Here is a 22,981-nt window from a genome sequence, read left to right on the forward strand (position 1 = left end):
AGCGAATTTCTCCAAGCCCCTACTGATGTGCATTGGTCAGCTATCAAAAGAGTTCTTCGCTACCTAGCTAGAACAACTCAGCTTGGTCTAACCATCAATTCTGATTCACACCTTACCATCTCAGCTTATTCTGATGCTGATTGGGCTTTAAGCCTTGATGATCGGAAGTCCACTGCAGCCTACTGCATTTTACCTTGATTCCACCCTCATCTCTTGGTCCTCTAAGAAACAAGAAAATGTGGCACGCTCAAGCATCGAATCTGAGTACAGAGCCCTTGCTCATGCTGCCACTAAGATTATATGGGTGCGCAACCTTTTCATTGAAATTGGTTTCTCCCCAACCGGCATTCCTGTTCTTTGGTGCGATAATATGTGAGCAGGTGCATTGGCCGCCAATCCTGTCTTCCATGCTCGGACTAAGCACATCGAAATTAATGTGCATTTCATTCGAGATCTTGTCCTAAGTGACCAACTCTGTGTGTGGTATGTTCCTTCCACAGAGCAGCTTGCTGATTGCCTCACCAAAGCACTTCCAATTCAAACCTTTTCATATCTTCGAAGCAAGCTCGGCCTAACATAGTTAACCTCTTACTTGAGGGGGGATGACAAAGATGACACATTGGCTTCAACAGTAGCTGAAGCCAGCCAACATGGATCTGCCGCTGCAGCCACCGTGGCGTCTCTCTCTCCCCAACCAATTCTGGTACAACGGTCGCCTACTCCTTCACCTACACACCAAAAGGACAAAAATTGTTGATAACAGATTCCTCCCATTTGTCGTTTTATATATTCATTTGATGTATAAATACCATTTATTCATTATGTACAATAAATTTCTGAAAAAGAAGAAGAAAACAATTAATATATTGAAAAGAAAAGGAAGAAGAAAATTACCTTCCTCGGTTATATCAGTGCCTTCCTCTGCTTCTTCTTTCCTCTTTCAGCTTTCTGATTGAAACAATATGAGTTATGTGGGGATAGTAGAAATAATAATGAGGGAACAATATAGATAAAGACGTGGTTTGAGGAGCTAACAACGAATGCGATAATGAAGATAGTGGTGGGAAAGAGATTTGGCTCGAATTTTGATGGCAGTGGCCGGGAACAATATGGAGAGGCGTTGAAAAATGTTATTTATCTGTTAGGGGAATTTATTCCTTCGAATTCGTTTCCACTTATAAGTTGGTTGGATTTGGAAGGGTATAAGAAGGCCATGAAGAAGACGGTGAAGGTGTTGGATTGGGTGCTTGATAAATGGATCGAAGAGTATCAAGAAATAAAGAAGAAAAAGAATGACAACGAAAGAAAGGAGGAAGATTTCATAGATGTCGTGCTTTCTACTGTCGAACATCATGAATAGTTCTCTGGTTTCAATGTCGATACAGTCACTAAAGCTACTTGTTTGGTAACTATATTTCATTCTTATTATTTTCCTCTTGTTACATGAATAAGCTACTTAGGCTACACAACATGATTATTGTTTCGTTTTTAATTTTTTAAAATTAAACTTATAAATACTATTCATATATAATTGCAATCCAAAGAGGAAAAATATAGTTTCTAAAAATTTTCTTTTGTTTTAAGAACTTGACGACTAAGAAGAAAAATAAAAATTAAGATTAATGAAATTTGGAGAAAAGAAGTACCAATCTTAAAAACGAAAACTCAAATCTAATATTTTTACTGTGTCTACGAATACATTTTTTTAGTTAATGTATATATGAGGTAACAGGCATTCATCCACAGGAAAATATGGTTTTCTCACTATAACAAATTAGGGATATGATAGATTTAGAGAGCTAGCACAAAAACGAAAACTCAAATCTAATATTTTTAGGTTGGATGAAGAATACAACGTTGTTGTAGCCACAATCCAGAGCAAAACAGATGTGTCGTGGCTTGATATGCAATCAGAATTGCTTCTATTTGAGAAACGCCTAGATCATCAGGCTGTACAAAAAACTTCAGTTGGCTTTCAATCATAATGCCACTGTTAATATGGCTAACACCTGAGAATCTGTTACTAACAACAATCAAATGCCTCAGAATAAGGTAATGACAGTTCTAGTGGAAGTCAGTGAGGTGGTAGCAACAATAGAGGAGGAGGAATAGGCAAAGGCAACAAACCAACTTGCCAGGTATGTGGTTGACTTGGTCACAATGCATATTATTGCTATGAGAATTACAATAAAGAGCTAGCACCACCAAACTTCTCTCAAAACAAGGGGGGAAACTTCAATTCACAACAAAACAGGGGAGCTTTCCAAAATCAATCCGTCTTTGCAACCTCTCAAAGCTCTCATCCTTTCATGGCAAGCCCTGAGACACTCATTGATCCAAGTTGGTATGCAGATAGTGGAGCCTCGAGTCATGTGATAGCTTAATGAATATGGAGGTAAGGAATCTGTTGTTATTGCTAATGGCGATAGTCTTAACATTTCACATATTCATGATGTCTGTTAATCTAATAGTAAAGGTAAGATGAAATTAAAAGATATGTTGTGCGTTCCTAATATTGCCAAAAATCTAGTAACTGTGTCCAAGCTTACTAAAGATAATAACATATTTATTAAGTTTCATGATGACTCTTGTCTTATTAAGGACAAGGATACGGGGCTAATCATTTTAAAGGGGTAGCATAGAGATGGTCTTTACCAACTAAAAGATGTAGAAGTTTGTTCGAGTGGAGGTTCCTTGGAAGAGTCTGGTTAGAAGCAGTCAGTGCACAAAAATAAGAATTTGTCTGCCTTAGCTTTGTCTAGTTCATGTCAGTCATTTAAGAACAAGGTGTCTAAAAACATGTGGCACAAACGTCTTGGTCATCCTTCCTTAAAAACACTTGAGTTAGTTATAAAGAGATGTATGTTCGATTTTATGTCCTAAAACTCGCAGTTTATAAAATGATAAACATTTTCTTTAATCAATATACTTATTATTGATTTCATAAATTGTATGAAAGTCTAAATCCAATAAACTAATATCCATGACTATTGTATGAGTACTTGAACTTTATGTGGAGACATAAGAGTGGTTCTGGTTCGAGTAAATAGTCAAAATGATCTATGGTACATGAATAAGATTGGGTACCTTATTCTGGTGACACCATTGGATGCGTCATACTCTGTAGTTGTTACAAAGAGTTGTAAAGTACTACATACGATGTGATCCTAATTCGTACATGTTATGACATGAGGAGTGGGGGCGTCCTATGAAATGAGTTTGTATAAGATCAGGACCAAGAAATAAGTCACTCTTACTTTATAATGTTGTTTACTGTATAAGACTGACTATTTCACCTAGATGACCTAGATAACTTGATCTTAATCCTGAGCTAACTATGTGTTGGGTTTTATGTCCTAAAAACTCGCAGTTTGTAAAATGATAAACATTTTCTATTATCAATATACTTGTTATTGATCTCATAAATTGTATGAAAGTCTAAATCCAATAAACTAAGACCCATGACTATTGTATGAGTACTTGAACTTTATGTGGAGACATAAGAGTGGATCGGATTCAAGTAAATAGTCAAAATGATCTATGATACATAAATGAGGTTGGGTACCTTATTCTGGTAACACCAGTGGATGCGGCCTACTCTGTAGTTGTTACAAAGAGTTGTAAAGTGCTACATACGATGTGATCCTAATTCGTACATGTTATGACATGAGGAGTGGGGGCGTCCTATGCAATGAGTTTACATAAGATCAGGACCAAGAAATAAGTCACTCTTACTTTATAACGTTGTTTATTGTTTAAGACTGACTATTTCACCTAGATGACCTAGGTAGCTCGATCTTAATCTTAAGCTAACTATGAACTCATGTTTATTCGAGATTGCCCTTAGATTTTCATAGTTGAGGGTTGCCTCAACAGTGCTGGCTCAATAAGACTCCCATTTTAGGGGTAAGACCAGATAGATAGCTGGGGACATAGGGTGCAAGACGGAGTTCACACCTACCCGATTTAAGGATGGGAGAAAGGTTGTTCTATCGAGTACTGAATCCATGTCTTGAACAATGGGCCCCACCCTCTCACTGGACTGAGAGAGTTTGGTTTGGTGATTGGATCACAAACCAGTTGTTCATTAGAGAATCAGTAGGGACTTGAGGAATAAGACATAATCTCGGGGGTAAAACAGATATTTGACTCTGCCGTTATTACGAACAACCTGTGAAGGGTCGACTTGCTGATTATGGTTAAATCATGTGAACATAATATATCTACAGTGAGGGGAGTGCAATTATGGACTTTAGTGGAGTGAACCATTAGTTAACTAATGGGGATTAATTTGGTCTAATGAGTTTAGCCAATTAATCTCGGATCATTGGAGCCCATAATCTGTAGGTCCGCGAGGTCCCCCTACTAGCTCGTAACGAACTAGCTCTAGAATAAAGTGATAAGTTAATTTGAAACGTTCAAATTACAAGTAAGGGAATTAGTAATTATATGAGATATAATTACATGTTTAATTTGAGAATTAAATGGAATTGGAGAATTTATGTATTTAAATATGATATAAATATATAAAGATGGATTTGTGTAAAAATAAATTTAATATTTGATATTAAATTAATTAAGTTTTATTTAAAATTAATTTATGAAATTAATTTTATTTTTTAGTTTTAAAATCAAATTTTGATTTTTGTGATAAAATTGAAAAATTAGAAAACAAAACGCTAAAATGGAAAATGTTGATTTTCCATTATCCATCTCTTCACTTGCTCACACAAGATGCATTCTCTTTGTCTTGTCTTCTCCAAGCATGAGCTGCAACTCATGCAACTCTCTTCTTTCCATGTTAATCTACAATATAATGAAGAGATTGGATCGAAAATCGGGCATGCAATCTATAGAGAATTTTAGAGAAAATTCAGGTTGAAGAAAGGGTTCTTCAGCAAGGTTGCTGCAGTGAGCTTTTCTCCTTCATCCCTTGATTCAAGCTTGTTTTGAGTTCCACAACTCAATATAGAGCATCAAGAGAAAAGTGGGAAAGATATTAAGGTGGTTTGCAACAAGATTTGGAGAAGATAGCAGCTGGAGAAGGAGGTTTAAAGAAGTTCTACAAGAGGTATGTCTTGAAACTCACTTGTTTTTCTGCAAGAGCATGCTTTATATTTTGTCAAAATTAGTGAATTTGAGTGCCTAGAAGATCCTTGTTCTTCCGCTGTTGCTGATACAATCCTACAATGTAATCTTCCCATTATCATTAATGAAACTGTTCAATTTTGTGATTACTGTCAATATGGCAAATCTCACTCTCTTACCTTTCCAAACTCTAAGTCTCGAGCGGCTAAGTTATTTGATTTAGTCCACACTGATTTGTGGGGGCCTACACCAATATTTTCTTCTGAAGGTTATAAATATTATGTTATATTTGTTGATGACTTCAGTCGGTACACTTGGATCTACCCATTACGTTTGAAAAGTGATACTCTAGTTGCATATCTTCACCCCTCAGTCCACATCTAGTTTACGAACCACCGAATCTCCTTGTCCAACACCTTCTCCAACTGCCATTACATTACTTTCGACATTAGTTACTCAAATGTCTCATCTTCCTCTTCCCACACATCTTATAATTACTCATGGGAAAGCAGACATTTTCAAACCAAGAATATTGCTCACTAAGCCTTCAAGAGATTGGTTCAAGAGATCGGTCAACCACAGAACCAACTTGTGTTGCTAATGCACTCAAAACACCACAGTGGAAAAATGTAATGGATGCTGAATACTTTTTCGTGATGAAGAATGATACTTGGCACCTTGTCCCTTTTTCATCTTCTCTTAATGTTCTTGGCACCAAGTGGGTATTTAAGATTAAAAGGCATCTTGATGGTACTGTCCAACGTTACAAAGCACGCCTGGTTACAAAGGGCTTTCACCAAACCCCAGGAGTTGACTTTTTCGAAACATTTAGCCCTGTGGTTAAGGCATCAACTGTATGGGTTGTTATTACTCTGGCGGTAGCTCAAGGATGGAAGTTGAGGCAACTCGATTTCAACAATGCATTTCTCAATGGCACACTTCAAGAAGATGTTTATATGAGTCATCCACTAGGTTATGTTGATCCTCATCATCCTAATTATGTTTGTAAGCTGAATAAGACTATCTAAGGGCTGAAACAAGCACCAAGGGCATGAAATACCACTCTCAAAGAAGAACTATTGTCATGGGGATTTCGCAATGCTAGATCTGACACTTCTCTGTTTGTTCTTTGAAATGGTTCCACCTTGTGCTGCTTCTAGTATATGTTGACATTGTTATCTTAATTGGTAATGATGCCTGTATGATGAACAACTTGGCCAAGATGCTGGACAATCGTATTTCTTTAAAAGATCTTGTCCCTCTCAATTATTTCCTAGGCGTGCAGTTTCACTATATGGACAATGATGTTCTCCTTAGCCAAGAAAAATATGTTGCCGATCTTCTCACCAAGTTGGATCTTCTTGATACGAAGCCTGCTCCCTCATCTAGTGTCATGAATCGGTAGCTGTCTATCACTGATGGCACTCCACTTGCAGACCCGTTTGTATATAGAAGTATGATTGGTGCCCTTCAATATCTAACGAACACAAGGCCTGACTTCACGTATATAGTCAATCAGCTCAGTCAGTTCCTCAAATGTCCAACTGATACTCACTAACAAGCTGTAAAATGACTCCTTCGATATATCAGTGCCACAAAGAATTATGGTCTATAAATTTAGTCAAGCTCGGATCTTTCAATCTCAACATTCTCGGATGCTGACTGGGTTGCGAATATTGTATCTTTCTTGGTAGTAGTCTTGTGTCTTGGTTCTCCAAAAAGCAATCAGTCGTGGCCCAATTGAGCACTGAATCTGAATATAGCACCTTCGCCCATACCTCAGCTGAAATAATTTGGCTTCAACAATTTCCTGGAGAGATTGATGTGGTGTAGCGTATAAAACAGTCCTTTGGTGTGACAGTCTAATTGCAGGTGCCTTGGCCATAAATCTTGTATTTCATGCTAGGACCAAGCATGTTGAGATTGATGTTTATTTCGTACGAGATCAAGTTCTCAAAGGACACTTGGATGTTCAATATGTAACTTCTTCTGATCAAGTAGCTAATTGTCTTACAAAAATACGCTTATTCACAATTTTTTACTCTTCGGGACAAACTTGGAGTTGTTGCACTCCTATCTCGTTTGAGGGGGGATATTAAGGAGAAGAACAAAGAAGACCATGTCATGAACAACAAAGCCACTGTAGCATTGAAGATGGATACAATCAACAACTGAATGGATTGTGTAATTTCCTAACAGAATTGGCTAGGAAATTATTCTGATTGGGTGAGGACCACCTCTCCTTATGTGCCACTTGTAAATCTCAAATATTCCTTATTCTTTATTGTTTTGCCCTTATTATTCTAGGGCTCTCTCTTGTATAAATCAAGTTGTTGTTGATTGAATAAAATCATCAATTTTTCAGAGTTTTTCCTTGTCTCTTTGTCTTCTTCCTCGTTAACTAGAATTGCTCTAAACTAAGTATGCTTGACTATGAAGTTCCTACGATTGAACCACCGAAAAGGAAGATGCACCTCATTGGTATAGGTAGTAACTTTCAATTCTTTTAAGTCTTTCTTAATTATACTTGGATTTGGATTTCGAATTTGGCTCCCAATGGCCTGGACATCCCCCTACGTTCCCTGCAACTTGACTATGTCATTCTTACTTGTCTTGAATGCTTCTAAGAGTGAAAGTTGTCCCCACAATCCTACACGGGTCCTTTCAGCATGTTTTGTCTTCACTAACATGCTCCCTGGGAAAGTTCTCAGAAGGTGACACAACCTAGAATTGCTCCAAGCTAAGCACACTTAACTATGAAATTCCTATGATTGAGCCATTAAAAAGGAAGGTGCACCTTGTTGGTATAGGTAGTAACTTTCAATTCTCTTAAGTCTTTCTTAACATCGCTTTCATGTCCTCATAATCTCTCTCATTTAAATATGATCTCGGTTCATTCATGTCCCCCTCCTAAACTCGGGTCGTTATATCTTTGTTAATTTTTATGTTTCATAAATTTTTTCACCATATAACGAAAAAATGTCAATTTACCCATCATGTCGATGTTGAACCCATAAAAATATGAAAGTATCTATAAAAATGTCATCATGTTGATAGAAATGTAATACCATGAAACCAGCTCGAGGTTTTTGTAACTCCACGCCACCAAACTTAAGTTAATGGCTAGTAAGAATTGGCTTAGTTGAAAATATAATTAAATAGGGGCAGAAATGGTTCGGTTCACCGAAGCGAATAGAACCAAGAATTTTAAAATTTCTTTATGTGAAACCGAACCGAATCGATTTATTTGTTCAAATTGAACCAAATTGAACAACATATATGTGGTTTGGCTCGGTTTTTAAATTCGGTTTTGGTATTTTTAAAAAAAATATGTATATATTTTTTTAAAACTAAACAACAATTTGATTCAGTTTTAAATTTCATTTTGTTCTTTAAATTAAAAACGGTTTATTTTACTCTTTTTTTTAATATATACATACACAAACGGTTCGGTTTGGTTTAAAATTTGGTATTTAAAATTGAAATTAAACAAACCCGAATTAGTTTGGTTTTAGAATTTCATTAAACTGGACCGAACAACATTTTTTTCGATTTTGTTGAATTTTCGATTTGGTTCGATTTTGAAAACAAGTTCAATTTTTGGTGTTTGAATGACCACACATAGAAATATGAAACTATAGCTGTTCTGTTATCATGTATTGGAATGAGAATAAAGAGACCACCATAAATAATGGTCCATCACGTAGAGTTTTCAATGCAACTCTCCTTCTTACGACCACACCAGAATAGAAGATATCGTTGGTCTAATAACAACCATAACAATTCTCCATAATGTTAAACTATAAAGAGCTTTTAATTATAAATTAATAATTTATATTATCCTACTCAATTATTTTAAGTATTATTTTTATATTATGAATTTATATATATAACAATGTGTGTATTTTATTAAAGTTAATAAAAACTTGACATTTTGTAACTAGAAAATTGAGTACACAGAAAAAAAAACTCTGCGAGGAAATTTGGCATCAGTGTTTTGTCGCTTTAGGCCACACTTTCATTTTTTTTTCTTTGGAGAAAATTAGGCCTCTTTTGCTCAAGTTTATTAACAATTTCAGGGCATTAGGCTTGTAAGGAAAATAGGGATTACAAAACTACAGTTGTTTTATACGATTAAAAACTTAAAAGACGAGTTCGTTTTTCGAGTACGAGATACGATGGGGTGCTAAGATTGTATCAACCTAATTAAGATGTTTCAGTCTGCCTACTAATCCCTCGACCCTATCATATCTTAAAAAAAAAAATACAAAAAATCCTCGAACAAGAAAGAGATGAAGATATAATTCCAAATTAAGGTATTTTAACCCAAAACAATTTATGAATGGTCTGGAAGATATATTTAATTTTAAATCATAAAAACAAACTAAAAAAAACTCGGTTTTGTTTATAAAAAAATTAAATATAAGTTTTTTTTAGTACAATAATTATGGGATTGAGTGATTGAATGATCTACTTCTTGCTTGGAAGTACTTGTCAATTACTGCTAAGTTAAACTCACTTTAACATAAACAAAATTAATAATAACAAATATAGATGACTATGGTAAAAATATTTTAAGAAATGCACTCAATTTAAAGGGGTAATGGTAATGAATACCACTTTTTAGACTAATAATTAAAACTATTACAATAATTTAAAAAAATCATAAATATAGCAAAATCTATAAGTGATAGACTCTCTATGGTCGGTAGCCTCCTTTCACTGATAATAACTTTATTGGTAATAGATCTCTTTAGTGGTATAGCCTATAGTCACTGATAGATTTTGAGAGTTGAATATAAATTTTGTTATATTTACAAAGTTCTTTTGTATTGTACTGTATGGATTTACTTTGGACCTAATTGCTATATGTAAAATTTTATCCATGGTTAGTTATAAATTTTAATTAATACCATTTAATAATTATACATTAATACTTTGTTGATACTGAATATTTTAGGGAGACTTAAAAATATCTATTAACCATTATCAATGTCTATAAGATTGACATACCAAGCCTATTGATATTTCCCTCGGATTATTTTGATTAGATGTTTTCATTTTTGGGTCATCTAACTTTTCCTATGCCACCAAAAATGTAGAGTTTATTTCTTTGATAAAAAAATAGAAAATTTTATGTGGTTGATATTTTAAAAAAATAGAAAATAAATAGTAAATACAATATTGAATGAAGTACTTATGCAATGGCCATGATGTATGAGAAATTACAAAAATCAAAATTGTGTGAAACCTTTAAATTTTAATTAGTAGGTAGGCCATACATCATTACCAGTTAAATTATGTTTATGTAGACACAAAAATTGACTTGACTCTTATAAGTTAAATATAAGGTTTGATCTTAAAATTGAATTTGAGGATGTAAATAATTTATATATCTTGTATAAAGATTTTGAGATGTCCCAATTTTTTCAAAATAAAAAAATATTTCAAATGGCAGCTACATAGCATAGAAACTTTCAATTTCTTTTTAAGATTTTTGGTTCCGTGCAAAATTTGGATCCACTGTAAAAATGGTTTTAAATTGTCGGATGAAATTTGAGGAGAAATTTGAATCATTGAATTTTATATTTGTATTAATTTATGTATAGCGAGTATAATCTCTACCATTCGATCTATTCATGAATTCTCTTGAAAAGTAAACTTTAATTCTTAAGCTTGTTGATTTTTCTTTAATGATCCAAACTTTAATTCTTAAGCTTGTTGATTTTTTTCTTTAATGATCCACCTTTGGGTTCGATGATCTTGTTGGAGGATTGACTTTTGGGCTTAATGATCTTCTTGGAGGATTGACATTTGGACGTCATTATGTTCTTGGAGGATCTATCTTTGGATTGGATGATTTAGCCTTTGGCTTATTGATCAATTTGGATCGGCCTTTGACTTCCCTCTGGCATGTTGATCAACTTAGATCGGCCTCCGACATGTTGATCGAATTGTGAGCTTTTTCTTAAATTTGAGGGGATTGAATCTTCATATGATAGGTTGTGAAGATATGGTCAATTTGTTGAATTCTTCTAATATTTGAAGCTTCTAATAGTTTGGATTGAAAGGGTTTGAGTTTTCTATAAATTTGTTCGAATTCATTTTTTCTAATCGAAAAGTTTGAATTTTCTATAAATTGGATGACCATTAGATTCTTGACACGTACTACCACACTAAAAAAAACGTAAAAGGTTATTTTTCTCTCAAACATTTGTCTCTCTGGTTTCCCTCCCTCTCTTGATTTTTCCTCTTTGCCTACAACAATCTTTTCAGTTCCTAATTTTTTTCTAAAATTCTCCACCAAATTTTCTCATCTATTTTTATTTCTCTGATGATATTTTCTTATATCTAAAATTATTTTCAGCAATTTTATAATTTAAAAATATTACCCTATTTTTTCCTAAATTTATCATATTTTTTCTCTCAATGTTCAAACATCATATAAACTTTTCTTACATTGTTGTCTTATTCATTAATAAAAGAAGAAAAACCATAACTTTTTCTTTTATGTGGTAAGTTTTCTATTGCTAGTATAAATATCTTGTCCACATTTGTTCTTTGAAGTAATTCGTTATCAAAATTTTCATTTTTGTAAGCATGTTAACTTTATTGATATCGTACCCATTTGTTAGTTTTGCATTAATAATAATAATAATAATCTTTTATGTGTTACGGAAAATTTATATTCATAATAATGGCATGCATTTGAAATATCTGTGGCATGGAATTTGTTGAATAATGTTTTTAAATGTCATTTTCGTGAAGCGTTTGTTCATGTATTTTTGTTTTTATACTTCTGTTTAAATGGATATTTGTGAAAATATAATTTTAAAACTTTATGTAAAGTTTTTGGTCTAGGATTCGAACTATATGATAATCCCGACAGACATTCTCTTGCATCTCCTATATAACCTGACAACGTTATCCTTGCTTATCTTGAATTCTTTATAGGAGGTCACAGTCAGAATTTGAGGAAGAAGATGAATAGGGACAAATTCTTAGCTGATTTCCTCTTATTGAAAGAAGAACATAATAAGTCCAAATTTATACAGATTTCCCAAATTAGGGTTACATGAATAATTGAATAATAAAATGAATATGGAAGAATAAAAAAATAGTTATACTTGACAAATGGTCCAATCATAAAGGGAAGGAATAAAGTCTATTGAAATCAAATCCTAACAAAATTGTCTGAGCATTTATCAATCCATCGTGGCTCTCTTGTGTGATGTGGTGGTCTCCAACTGATGTGTCTTCTTTGACCCATCCTTAGTGGCAACTTCTCTAACATCCCCCCTCAAACTTGTGGGGAGTTCAACAACTCCAAGTTTGGATCTCAAGCAAAAAAATTAAATGTGTTTTAAAGGCTTCGTGAGACAATCAGCCAACTGGTGAGAGGATGGTATGTACTTAATTTCAAGTTTGCCTTTGAGAACCAGATCTCACACAAAATGCACATCTATTTTAATGTGTTTAGTCCTAGCATGAAAGATAAAATTATTTCCTAACGCCCCTGCACTAACGTTGTCACACCAGATGATAGGTTTGTGTGGGACTGTTGAATTTTAGTGAGGAGTTGTTGAAACCAAATGATCTTTAAGGTCGTGTGTGCAAGAGCACGATACTTTGACTCTGTGCTGGACCTTGCTACTGCTGTTTGTTTATGTGAAGACCAAGAGATGAGGTTATTACCAACAATCACACAGTAGGCAGTCGTTGTTTTATGTCATCTATATTTGATGTCCAGATAGCATCTAAGAAGGCTAATAGTTCAAGAGATGGACTCGGTTGAAATAGTAATCCATAGTGCTTTGTGCCACTAACATATCGAAGGACCCGTTTCGTTGTTTGCCAATGAACGTTTGTGAGAGCATTGAGAAACTAACTTAGGTGATTTACAATGTAAGTAATGTCTGGTCGTGTGTGAGTTAAGTATTGAAGGGCCCCGATCGTGCTTCCATACAGGCATGGATCAGTAAGAGAGACTCCATCATTCATTGAAAGGTGTTTGCCCAATGAGCACGGTGAGGCTGCTGGTTTTAGATCAATAAAACCTATCCATTGAAGTAGATCATTCACATACTTAGATTGATTTAATATGAACCCATGTTCCAAATAATGGGCTAAAGGTTTAAGGCTTTGACCACTAGGCTAAAGGTTTCAGAGAAGTTAATCCCAGGTTGCTGATGGAACCTTTGGCAACTAAACGGGCCTTATACCTCTTATTGTGCCATTTGGATTATTTTTTAGTCGAAAAACCCATTTGTTACCCAACACATTAAATGATGGTGATGGAGGGACTAGGTGCCAAGATTGATTATGTATAAGAGCTTGGTATTCGTTGTCCATTGCAGCTTTCCACTAAGGTGTAGCAAGAGCATATGACACCCGGGTTGGTTCTGTCAAAGACCAATCACATTTTATAGTTTTTAACCAAGTTTTTGGTTTGAAGATACCAGCTTTGCCACTTGTAATCTTGGGATGTGAAGGTGGTAGAGGATGTGGAAAGACAGGTACAGGTAAAGGTGATGGAGCATTAGGGGATGAAGATTCATTAATAAGTTGAGAAGAGGAAGAAGGGCAAGGGAGAGTGTGAGACTGATTACTTGGTATGGTATTTTCTGTAGGAGGACTTTGTACTGAGTTGGGCATAATGAGGCTTGGTAGGTGGAGCTGAGATGGTGTAGAGTTCGCAACAGCTGAAATAGGTACAGAGGGAGATGATTGACTTTTAGTTTGTTGAGGTTGATATGTAGGTCTGAAGCATTGAATTGGATCTGAGTAGTTAGGCTGGCTTGAAAGATTATGTAACAATGGGTTGAGGTTGAGTGAAATGATATTTGGATCATTAGACATTCTCGATTTGAAGGTAGATAAGTTGGAGTTGTGAAAGCCAGAAAAGAATGGAAAATCATATTCATTAAAAACAACACTTCTGGGAATATATATTTTATCATCCTTGTTTATGTATTGATGCCTCTTGTGAACAATGCTTGGCCCTAAGTAGATTTAATAGGGACAAATTGGAATTGATGTTCTGATACCAAGTTAGAATTTGAGGAAGAAGATGAATAGGGACAAATTCTTAGTTGATTTTCTCTTATTTAAAGAAGAGCATAATAAGCCCAAACTTATACAGATTTCCCAAATTAGGGTTACATGAATAATTGAATAATAAAATGAATATGGAAGAATAAAAAAAAAAAAATAGTTATACTTGACAGATGGCCCAATCGTAAATGGAAGGAATAAAGTCTATTGAAATCAAATCCTAACATAATTGTTTGAGCATTTATTAATCCATCGTGGCTCTCTGTGTGATGTGGCGGTCCCCAACTGATGTGTCTTCTTTGACCCATCTTTGGTGGCAACATCTCTAACAGTCATCCAACATATAATTGTTTCAAGCTAAACACGCTTAACTATGATGTTCCTATGATTGAACAATCAGAAAGAAAGGTGTACCTTGTTGGTTAGGTAGTAATTTTCTATTCCTTTAAGTCTTTTTTAATCATACATTCACGTCTTCAGGATTTCCCTCATTTTGATGTAATCTTCATTCATTCATGTCCTACTTCTAAACTCGGGGCACTACACAATCTATTTTGCTAATTATTTTAAAAACTATTTTGATTTTTTCTCAATCTTATTTCTCATTGAAAATAGAGGTGTTTGAAAATGACGAGTAAGTGATTTTAAAAGAACTCAAAATCAATTCGAATAAGAGTGTGTTTGAGAGTGATATCTAGAATAGTGATTTTAGAAAAAGAGATCTATGTACATTGATTTTTAAACCATCAAATTTATGTTTGGTTATAAACTTAATTTTTAAATACTTAAAAGTGATTTTGAATCATTATGTTTGGTTCTAAAAAGTGATCTTAGAATTACCAAAAATACTAAAAAGGGTATTTATATTTCAACGTTTGTTTCAAAATCTAAGAATTATTTTCATGGGGCCTCACTTTTATCTTTCGAGTTTAATTTTTTTGAATCAATTTAGTCTTTAAATTTTAAAATGTTAGATTTGTAGGTATGAATTTGAAATTTTGTTGTCTTTTAGTTTCTAAATTTTAAAATTTACACTTACCTTATGATTTTTACTAAATATCTACTTTCAATTCTTAATATCAACGTAAACTAAATTAATGGATAATTATTTTAAATATAAAATTATTGGAATTATTTATAAATATATTAAAATATCATTATTTATTAATAATAGAATGCAATAGACTATTTTAAATATCTACCGTCTACACTGATACATGCCCATAGACCTCAATAGTTTTCAAACACAAAAGAGAGACAAATTTTCTTCGAGATGACTTTTTTTCCATTGCTGGATCAGGTTTTCGAGATGAATTATTGCATTTTGTCCAATTAAAAGGGCCATAGAAAAGAAACAAAAAATCCGTTTAATATGCATTAAAAACTCCATTTAATTTTAATTTTATTTTGGAGACCATAATAAAGCCATGTGGCCTATTATATAAACAAACCCTTTGCAATGCTTAATTCTCCAAACACTGAAAATTAACATTATTTAGAGAAGCAGAATGGAAGAGCCTCACGTCCTCACCGTAATAATCTTCGCCGGCCTTTTCTTCTTTTTCTATGTTATTTTCACTATGTCCCGGAGATACGTGGTCCCTCATCGGAAGAGACTCCCACCGGAAGCCGGTCGCGCTTGGCCAGTGATCGGCCACCTCCATCAACTAAATGCAAGTGAGCCAATCCACATAACGTTGGCTAAAATGGCGGATGCATATGGACCAATATTCACGTTTAGGTTCGGTATGAAAAAAACATTGATTGTGAGCAATTGGGAAATAGCAAAAGAGTTATTCACTACCAACGATAGAATCTTTGCATCTCGTCCAAAGCTACTTGCATCAAAGCTTCTTACCTATGACTATGCCATGATAGGGTTTAGCCTATACAATCCACATTGGCGCTATGTCCGCAAAATAGCGACGCTTGGACTCCTCACCAACCACCGCGTCGAGCAGCTCGAACACGTTAGAGCATTAGAGGTTCAAACTTGGATGAAGGAAATCCATGAGCTATATTGGCTCAAAAACAAAGAGAAAAGTGAGAGAGTGGTGGTGGATATGAAGAAGTGGTTTCAAGACATAACCCTCAACACCATATTCAAGATGGTGATCGGAAAGCGATTTACAACGGCCTTCGATGACGACATAGCCAGCAAAAAATGTCGAAAAGCATTGAGAGATTTTTCTGAATTGTTCGGAAAATTCATTCCTTCTGATTGGTTTCCGTTTGTGAGTTGGTTGGATTCTGTAGGACATCGGGAAGAAATGAAGAAAACTGCACAAATATTAGACAAAACGTTTCACAATTTCCTGCAAGAACATCGAGAGAGGAGAGATTGTAGTAAAGGGAAGATGGATCAAGAACAAGACTTCATGGATTTAATGATTTCTACAGTTGAGGATGATGAGGGAGAACCTTTAAGCTACCATGTTGATAGAATCATCAAAGCTACATGCTTGGTAATGTATATATATGAATGCTCTTATCATAATTAAAAATTTTCATAGATAAAAAAAATATTAAACTATTTATAAAAATAGCAAAAAAAAAAATATTGATAGATATTGATAGACTTTTATTAACATCTATCAATGATAGACTTCTATCCGTATCTATCAATTTCTATTACTGATAGATACTCATAAACTTGTATCAGTTTCTATCACTGATTTATGCTGATCGACTTCTATTAACGTCTATTTGTGATAGACATTGATAACAATGTCCATCACAATTATAATTAAATTTTGTTATTTGTGTATATATTTTTCTTTATTTTTTAAAATTAATATATTATATTATATATAGAGGGTCTTAAAATTTCTTCGATATTTTCATATGTGTATGAATTTGACATTAATGAAAGAGATGAATAAATATCTCCTAAAGATATCGACGTTTCCTTATTTATTTTTTTACCTATATTTTTAAAAATAAAGCAAAATTTTGAAATCTAAAAAGTAGTTTTTAAAATTTTTGTTTTGGTTATTAAATTTTAGCTAAAAATCAATGTACTTAATAAATATGTAAATTATGGTAAAGAATTGAGAGGATAAATAGACTTTCATTTCAAAAATAAAAAAATAAAAAACAAAATAAATACGAAACTAACATTAAATATGAATTATTTTGTTTTGAAGGTCAGTTTGAACATCGGTTGAGAAACTTATTTCAATGACTTTTTTGTAAAATATTTTTTCTTAACTTTTTTTCCGATAATTTTGAAAGTACTTAATGTGGAACTTTATATTGAACCCGCTATCAACTTATGTGAGAGAACAAAAAATAATAATAATAATAATAATTTTTACTACCAAGTTGGAACTAAATAATTTATCTAAGGCCTAAAAATTAATTTTTACGTGAGGTTTAGAATTATAATTCAATTTGAAAATCATTGAAATTAGAAAGGAAGAAGAATAATCAAATTTAACTCTACGCTGGTTGTCTCAATTTTAACCATTAACTTCCAATTTTCTCTCAATTATTATTATTATTATTATTTTGGCTAATTTGCAAGATATATTTTTTTTTTATAAACTCATTAATTTACACCAAAATAAGACAAAATTAATTGTCAAAATTCGAAAATTTCAAGAAATAAAAAAAAGTTAGCTTCATTTCATTTTCTAAAAAAAAAATAATGTTCTATGGCTCATTGAACACATAAGAGAATTTTTTTTTATAGAAAAAAATATTTGGAGTGAGAACTATTAGAGGTTAAAATTTTAAAACTGTTTGAAGTATAGGATTAGGATTACAATATTTATCTAAATTTATATTGCAATTTGATAAAATTTAAAGTTTATGATTAAATTTGATTTAACTAGATAAACTGGAGGTGATAATTATATTTTATTACATTAGAGAAGTCTAGGAAGGGTTTGATGAGGAAAAGGAAAAAAATTTAAAAGGTCTATATATTAGAAATTTGTAGGAAAAACTCCTGAATAAAATAGAAGGAATTTGAATCATGTAGACCCATTTGATGATTATTAATTATTTTTTTTTTTAAATTACGCTTATAAACATTACTTTTACATCATAAATTCTTTGTTAATTTATTATTTACTTTTTAGAAGTATTCTAAAATCTGAACTAAACTTTTAAATAAAAAAAGTTTTAAAAATTTATTTTGATTTTTAGAATTTGACTAAAACATTCAAGTATTTATTTAAAAAAAGATAACAATATGTAAAGAAGTTGTAAGAAAATCAAGCATAATTTTCAAAAATCTAGAACCAAATGGATAGAATATGAGTAAGAGATTATATATATATATATATATATATATATAAATAAAGGTCGGGAGGGTTTCCTCATTAAAATAGAATTTTCACTTGAAATTTCAGGGTATTTTTTTTAATTGGTTGTAGTAGAGTAAAGTTTGATCATAAACAAAGAAACCTATGTAATAAGAAGGGACCACAGACTTAGAATTTGTGTAAAATTAATCCTAAATTTATGGAATGTCTCAAATATTGGATATGAATAGATAACTTTTAGTTCGAATTAATGCAGAATGTGATAATAGGTGGATTTGACACTACATCGATTATAATGACATGGGCCCTTTCTTTACTTCTCAACAATGAAGAAGCATTGAGAAAGGCTCAACTTGAATTGGACAAACAAATTGGAAGAGAAAGACAAGTGAAAGAGTCGGATATAAAAAATCTTTCATATCTTCAAGCTATCGTGAAGGAAACTCTACGATTATATCCAGCTGCGCCACTCTTAGTCCCTCATGAGTCTTCAGAAGATTGCACAACCGCTGGCTACCACATCCCAAAAGGAACACGCCTCATTGTTAATGTTCAAAAGCTCCAAAAAGATCCATGTGTTTGGGAGGATCCATGTAAATTTCGACCAGAAAGATTTTTAACAAGTCATAAGAATATTGATGTTAGGGGACAAAACCCCCAATTGATACCATTTGGAAATGGTCGAAGGCAGTGTCCTGCTATATCATTCGCTCTTCAAATAATATATCTCACACTAGCAAACTTGCTACATGGATTTAAAATTGATAGGCTTTCAGAAGAACTATTTGACATGGAAGAGAGTGATGGATTGACCACTGCTAGAAAATCTCCGCTAGAAGTTGTTTTAACTCCCCGGCTACCTGCCCCAATTTATTAGTAAATCAGTGAGATTGATGCAATTAATATCTTAGATAGATAAGTCTATTAAGGAAATCGACGTTATATTATAATCTTTATAAAATATATAAGTTCCTTTCTTACTATTACCAAATTATATCCGTTGTGAGACAGAACTCTTTATTTATCCTGATATCGAAGTCCATGAAACCAAAAATTTGTAAGATGCATAATTATTACTCATCTGATCATTGTCGTGGAACTTTATGTATAATAATATTAATAACGGCTATTGTTGTAGTTATTTTCTCCGAAGTTTGTGTTACTCTAATTTTATACGCAAATGAATTAATAATAAAAATAAAAAAGGAAAATTGTTATAAATAGAAAAAATATAAAAAAAATTTACACAGTGTACCACAAACTTCACCGCTAGACACATTTACATTTTTTAAAAATTTTCAAATTTTCACTTTTTACATTGAAATTCTCGTGCGACAATTTCTTCTTCTTCATCGTCTTCGACTTGGTGATTTCTTCTTCTTCATTTCTTCTTCATCGCACTTGATTTCTTCTTCTTCATCGTGTAACAAATGATCATGCAACTGCAAAACCTTTCCAATCTCCGACAACCTCTTCTTCCTTTCTTCTTCTTCATCGTGCAACAAATGATCGTGCGGCTGAAAATTGAATCCAAAGCACCTCTAATCTCCTGGCAATATTCTTCTTCAAGTTCTTCTTCATCGACAATGGTGATTTGGAGATATGTCATCTTCGGCTTCCTCCTCCTCCTCCTCTTCCTCATATTCACTGCTTTTTTGTTCTTCAATCAATCATTATTTTGTTGTTCCTCAATCGATCATAGTTTTGAAGAGGTTGATCATGTAGGTACCGATATTCTTCTTTAACTCAAATTCAACTGATTTCTTCATTGTTTTTTATTTGTTGGTGTGATAGACTCTGATAGAGTTTTATCACTATCTATGGCTGATAGATTGTGATAGAACTCTTATTACTAATTAATTGATAGATAGAAATATATCACTGTCTATAACATTTTTTTATAAAATATTACTGAGTATTTTATTCAATAAAGTTGATATTGCATTCTATTATGAACATCCAATAAATATATCCATGGCTATAGTATGAATACTTTAACTTTATGTGGTGATATAAACAAGATCAAGTTAATAGTATATAGCCTAAATAGTCTATAAGTATATGGATAAAATTTGATATCTCATCCTGGTAACACTATTGGATACGGTTCATTTTGTATAGGTAATAAAAATGACGTGATCCACAGATCATTCATGTAGAGACATATGAGTGGGGGCATCATATGCAATGAGTTTGCATAAAGACTGGACCACGAAATAGTCACTTTTCTTTATAACGACTGTTTACTTTTAAAACTGACTATTTCATATTAAAGTAACTTAAGATAACTCGATCTTAATCCTGAGCTAGCTATGAACCCTTGTTTATTCAGGATCATCCTTTGATCTGTATAGGCGAGAGTAGTTTAACAACACTGCTCACTAAGGCTTCCATTTTGGGGATAAGACCGGATAGATAGCTGGAGACATAGCTTTACAAGATGGAATTCACTTCTACCTGTTTTAGGGTTAGCAGATAGGTTATTCTCTTAAGTGCTGATTCTAGATCTTGAACAATCGGGCCTCGCCTTCTCATAATAGGGGGGGACATGATTCATAAGTAGCATTATGAATCAATTCTTCATTAGAGAAGCAGTGGAAACTTGAGGAAAAAGATTTATTTACAGGGGTAAAACGATAATTTTGATCTAGCTATAATTAAGAACGATCTGTGAAGGATCGACTTAATGATTATGGTTTACATGGATAGAAATATATCTACAGTGAGAAGAGTGCAACTATCGAGCTATAGTGTGTGCCTTGATAGTTAATGAATTAATTACAAATCGTTGGAGCTCATGATCTATAGGTCCATTAGGTTCTTCTACTAGCTCTTAAATTAGAATAACAAATTCAATTTCAGGGTTTTCAATTGATTGTAAAAACTTTCAATTTAATTCAAATTAAACGAAATTGGAAAATCAATTAATATTTAAATTATGATTTAATTTATTTATATTAGTGAAATTATCCACTAACATAAAGCTCTCCTGGAGATTGTGCATCTCCTGCTCAAACATAATATTGTTAATAGTAAGTTGTCTAATCGCATCTTCTAGTTACATACCTGAGTCGGTGGTGTGAGCATGCATCGACATGTCGGATGTGGCAGGGTATGGATCATAGTTGAAGTGATCCCATCCTAGGTTTCCATAGTTGTAGGACTCTTCCAATCTGGGCCCATTGAAATCGTCATCCATATAACTAGGATACCCTCTCTTGGAGTAGTCTCGTGACATAGGGCTCCACTGTAGACTTGGACATGCTTGCTCAAGGTGATCAATCCTACATGCTCGCACCTGTTGTGGGTTACCTACAACTAATCGACTAACCAAGGAAGTTAACTCAGCAAGTTGACCTCGAAGGACACAAACCTCGTCAGTAAGCTAAGATGCTCCACTTGATTGTCCTCATCTTTGTTAAGGATATATGTCCATGCTTAAAACACTGATACAAAAAAGGAAAACAAATCAAAAGAAAAATAATATTTTAACTAGAAATTTAACTAATGAAACGCCAATGGCTTCCCCAACAGCGGCACCATTATGTTCGATCGGGGATCGACATCGTTAATTCAAATCCAAACCGAAACAAAATAAAATTTATAAATACCAAACTACTCCTATCACTACTAAAACGTAGCAACAGTGATAAGTCTGAGTAGATTCGCAGAGAAGCGCGATTGGTTTCGTTAAGTTAATTTTCTAACTAGAGCGATAAAAGGGGTTTTGATGTGGAGAGATAACATGTGTGAAATTCAATTAAAAGGATAAATGTAATCTAGGATAGGAGTCTATCTAATTTCTAGAGCAAGAGAGAGTTCCTATGCAATTTCTTTCATTAGGCACCAATTAATTACACTGAATTTGTCAATCCCTCAACCTATTAGAAAATCTAATAGCCCAATTAGCCAAATTTGATATTAAACCAAATTAGCCCTTATTCAATTTACATCTCTTCCTTCTTAGCGACATAGAAGTTAAAAATTGAATTGCATTACGAAAGGGTTCAATTGTTGAGACATATTATAAGCTGAAAAGCCATATCTTATAGCATGATTTATTTGGAAAGATTATACTAGGGCATGCATACTAGGGCATTCATGAGTTTGGCCAGAAAAAGTCTAGATCCTAAACATGTGATCGTAATACGTGCAACTAAATCAATTAATGATTGATAGGCTAGAATGATTTTGCAAATAAGAATTTCAACAAATTAATTTGTTAGGAGAATTTATCGAACTCTATTAATATTAAAACGAGTCCATCCAAAGAACTCACAAGAGTATAGTTAAATTAATTAGAACCCAAAACAAAATAAAACAAAATAAAAACTAACCTAAAGATTCAAACCAAAACATAGGCAAATCAAGAACAAAACTCCAATCCATCGATTACAACCCAAAACAAAATAAAAACTAACCTAAATATACTGGAAATTGAAGGAAAAAGAAGAAGAATGAAGATTAACTTCGGCCTCCATCGATTTGGCCTCCAAAATTCAACATATTTTGACCTAGGGGCGAAGAGATTATTTAAAGAAATTGAGGCAGTGTCACAATGCTGAAAA

General features: G+C 33.2%; 1 protein-coding gene across 1 annotated transcript; it reads left to right on the plus strand.

Moving 5' to 3' along the window:
- Positions 1-15,606: 15,606 nt before the first annotated feature.
- LOC120086560 (cytochrome P450 CYP82D47-like) lies at positions 15,607-19,545 on the plus strand. The gene is made up of 2 exons (XM_039043274.1): positions 15,607-16,607; positions 18,670-19,545. Exons 1-2 carry the CDS (start codon positions 15,651-15,653, stop codon positions 19,288-19,290), a joined length of 1,578 nt encoding a protein of 525 aa, XP_038899202.1. The 5' UTR covers positions 15,607-15,650; the 3' UTR covers positions 19,291-19,545.
- Positions 19,546-22,981: the final 3,436 nt, after the last annotated feature.

The sequence above is a fragment of the Benincasa hispida genome, chromosome 9, assembly GCF_009727055.1.
Source record: "Benincasa hispida cultivar B227 chromosome 9, ASM972705v1, whole genome shotgun sequence".
Classification (NCBI taxonomy): Eukaryota; Viridiplantae; Streptophyta; class Magnoliopsida; order Cucurbitales; family Cucurbitaceae; genus Benincasa; species Benincasa hispida.

Excerpts from the sequence above, each read along its gene's own strand:
- LOC120086560 (XM_039043274.1), top strand. The coding sequence starts at position 15,651 with ATGGAAGAGCCTCACGTCCTCACCGTAATAATCTTCGCCGGCCTTTTC. Across the intron at positions 16,608-18,669 it reads TCATCAAAGCTACATGCTTG|AATGTGATAATAGGTGGATT; the intron begins GTAATGTATATA and ends GAATTAATGCAG.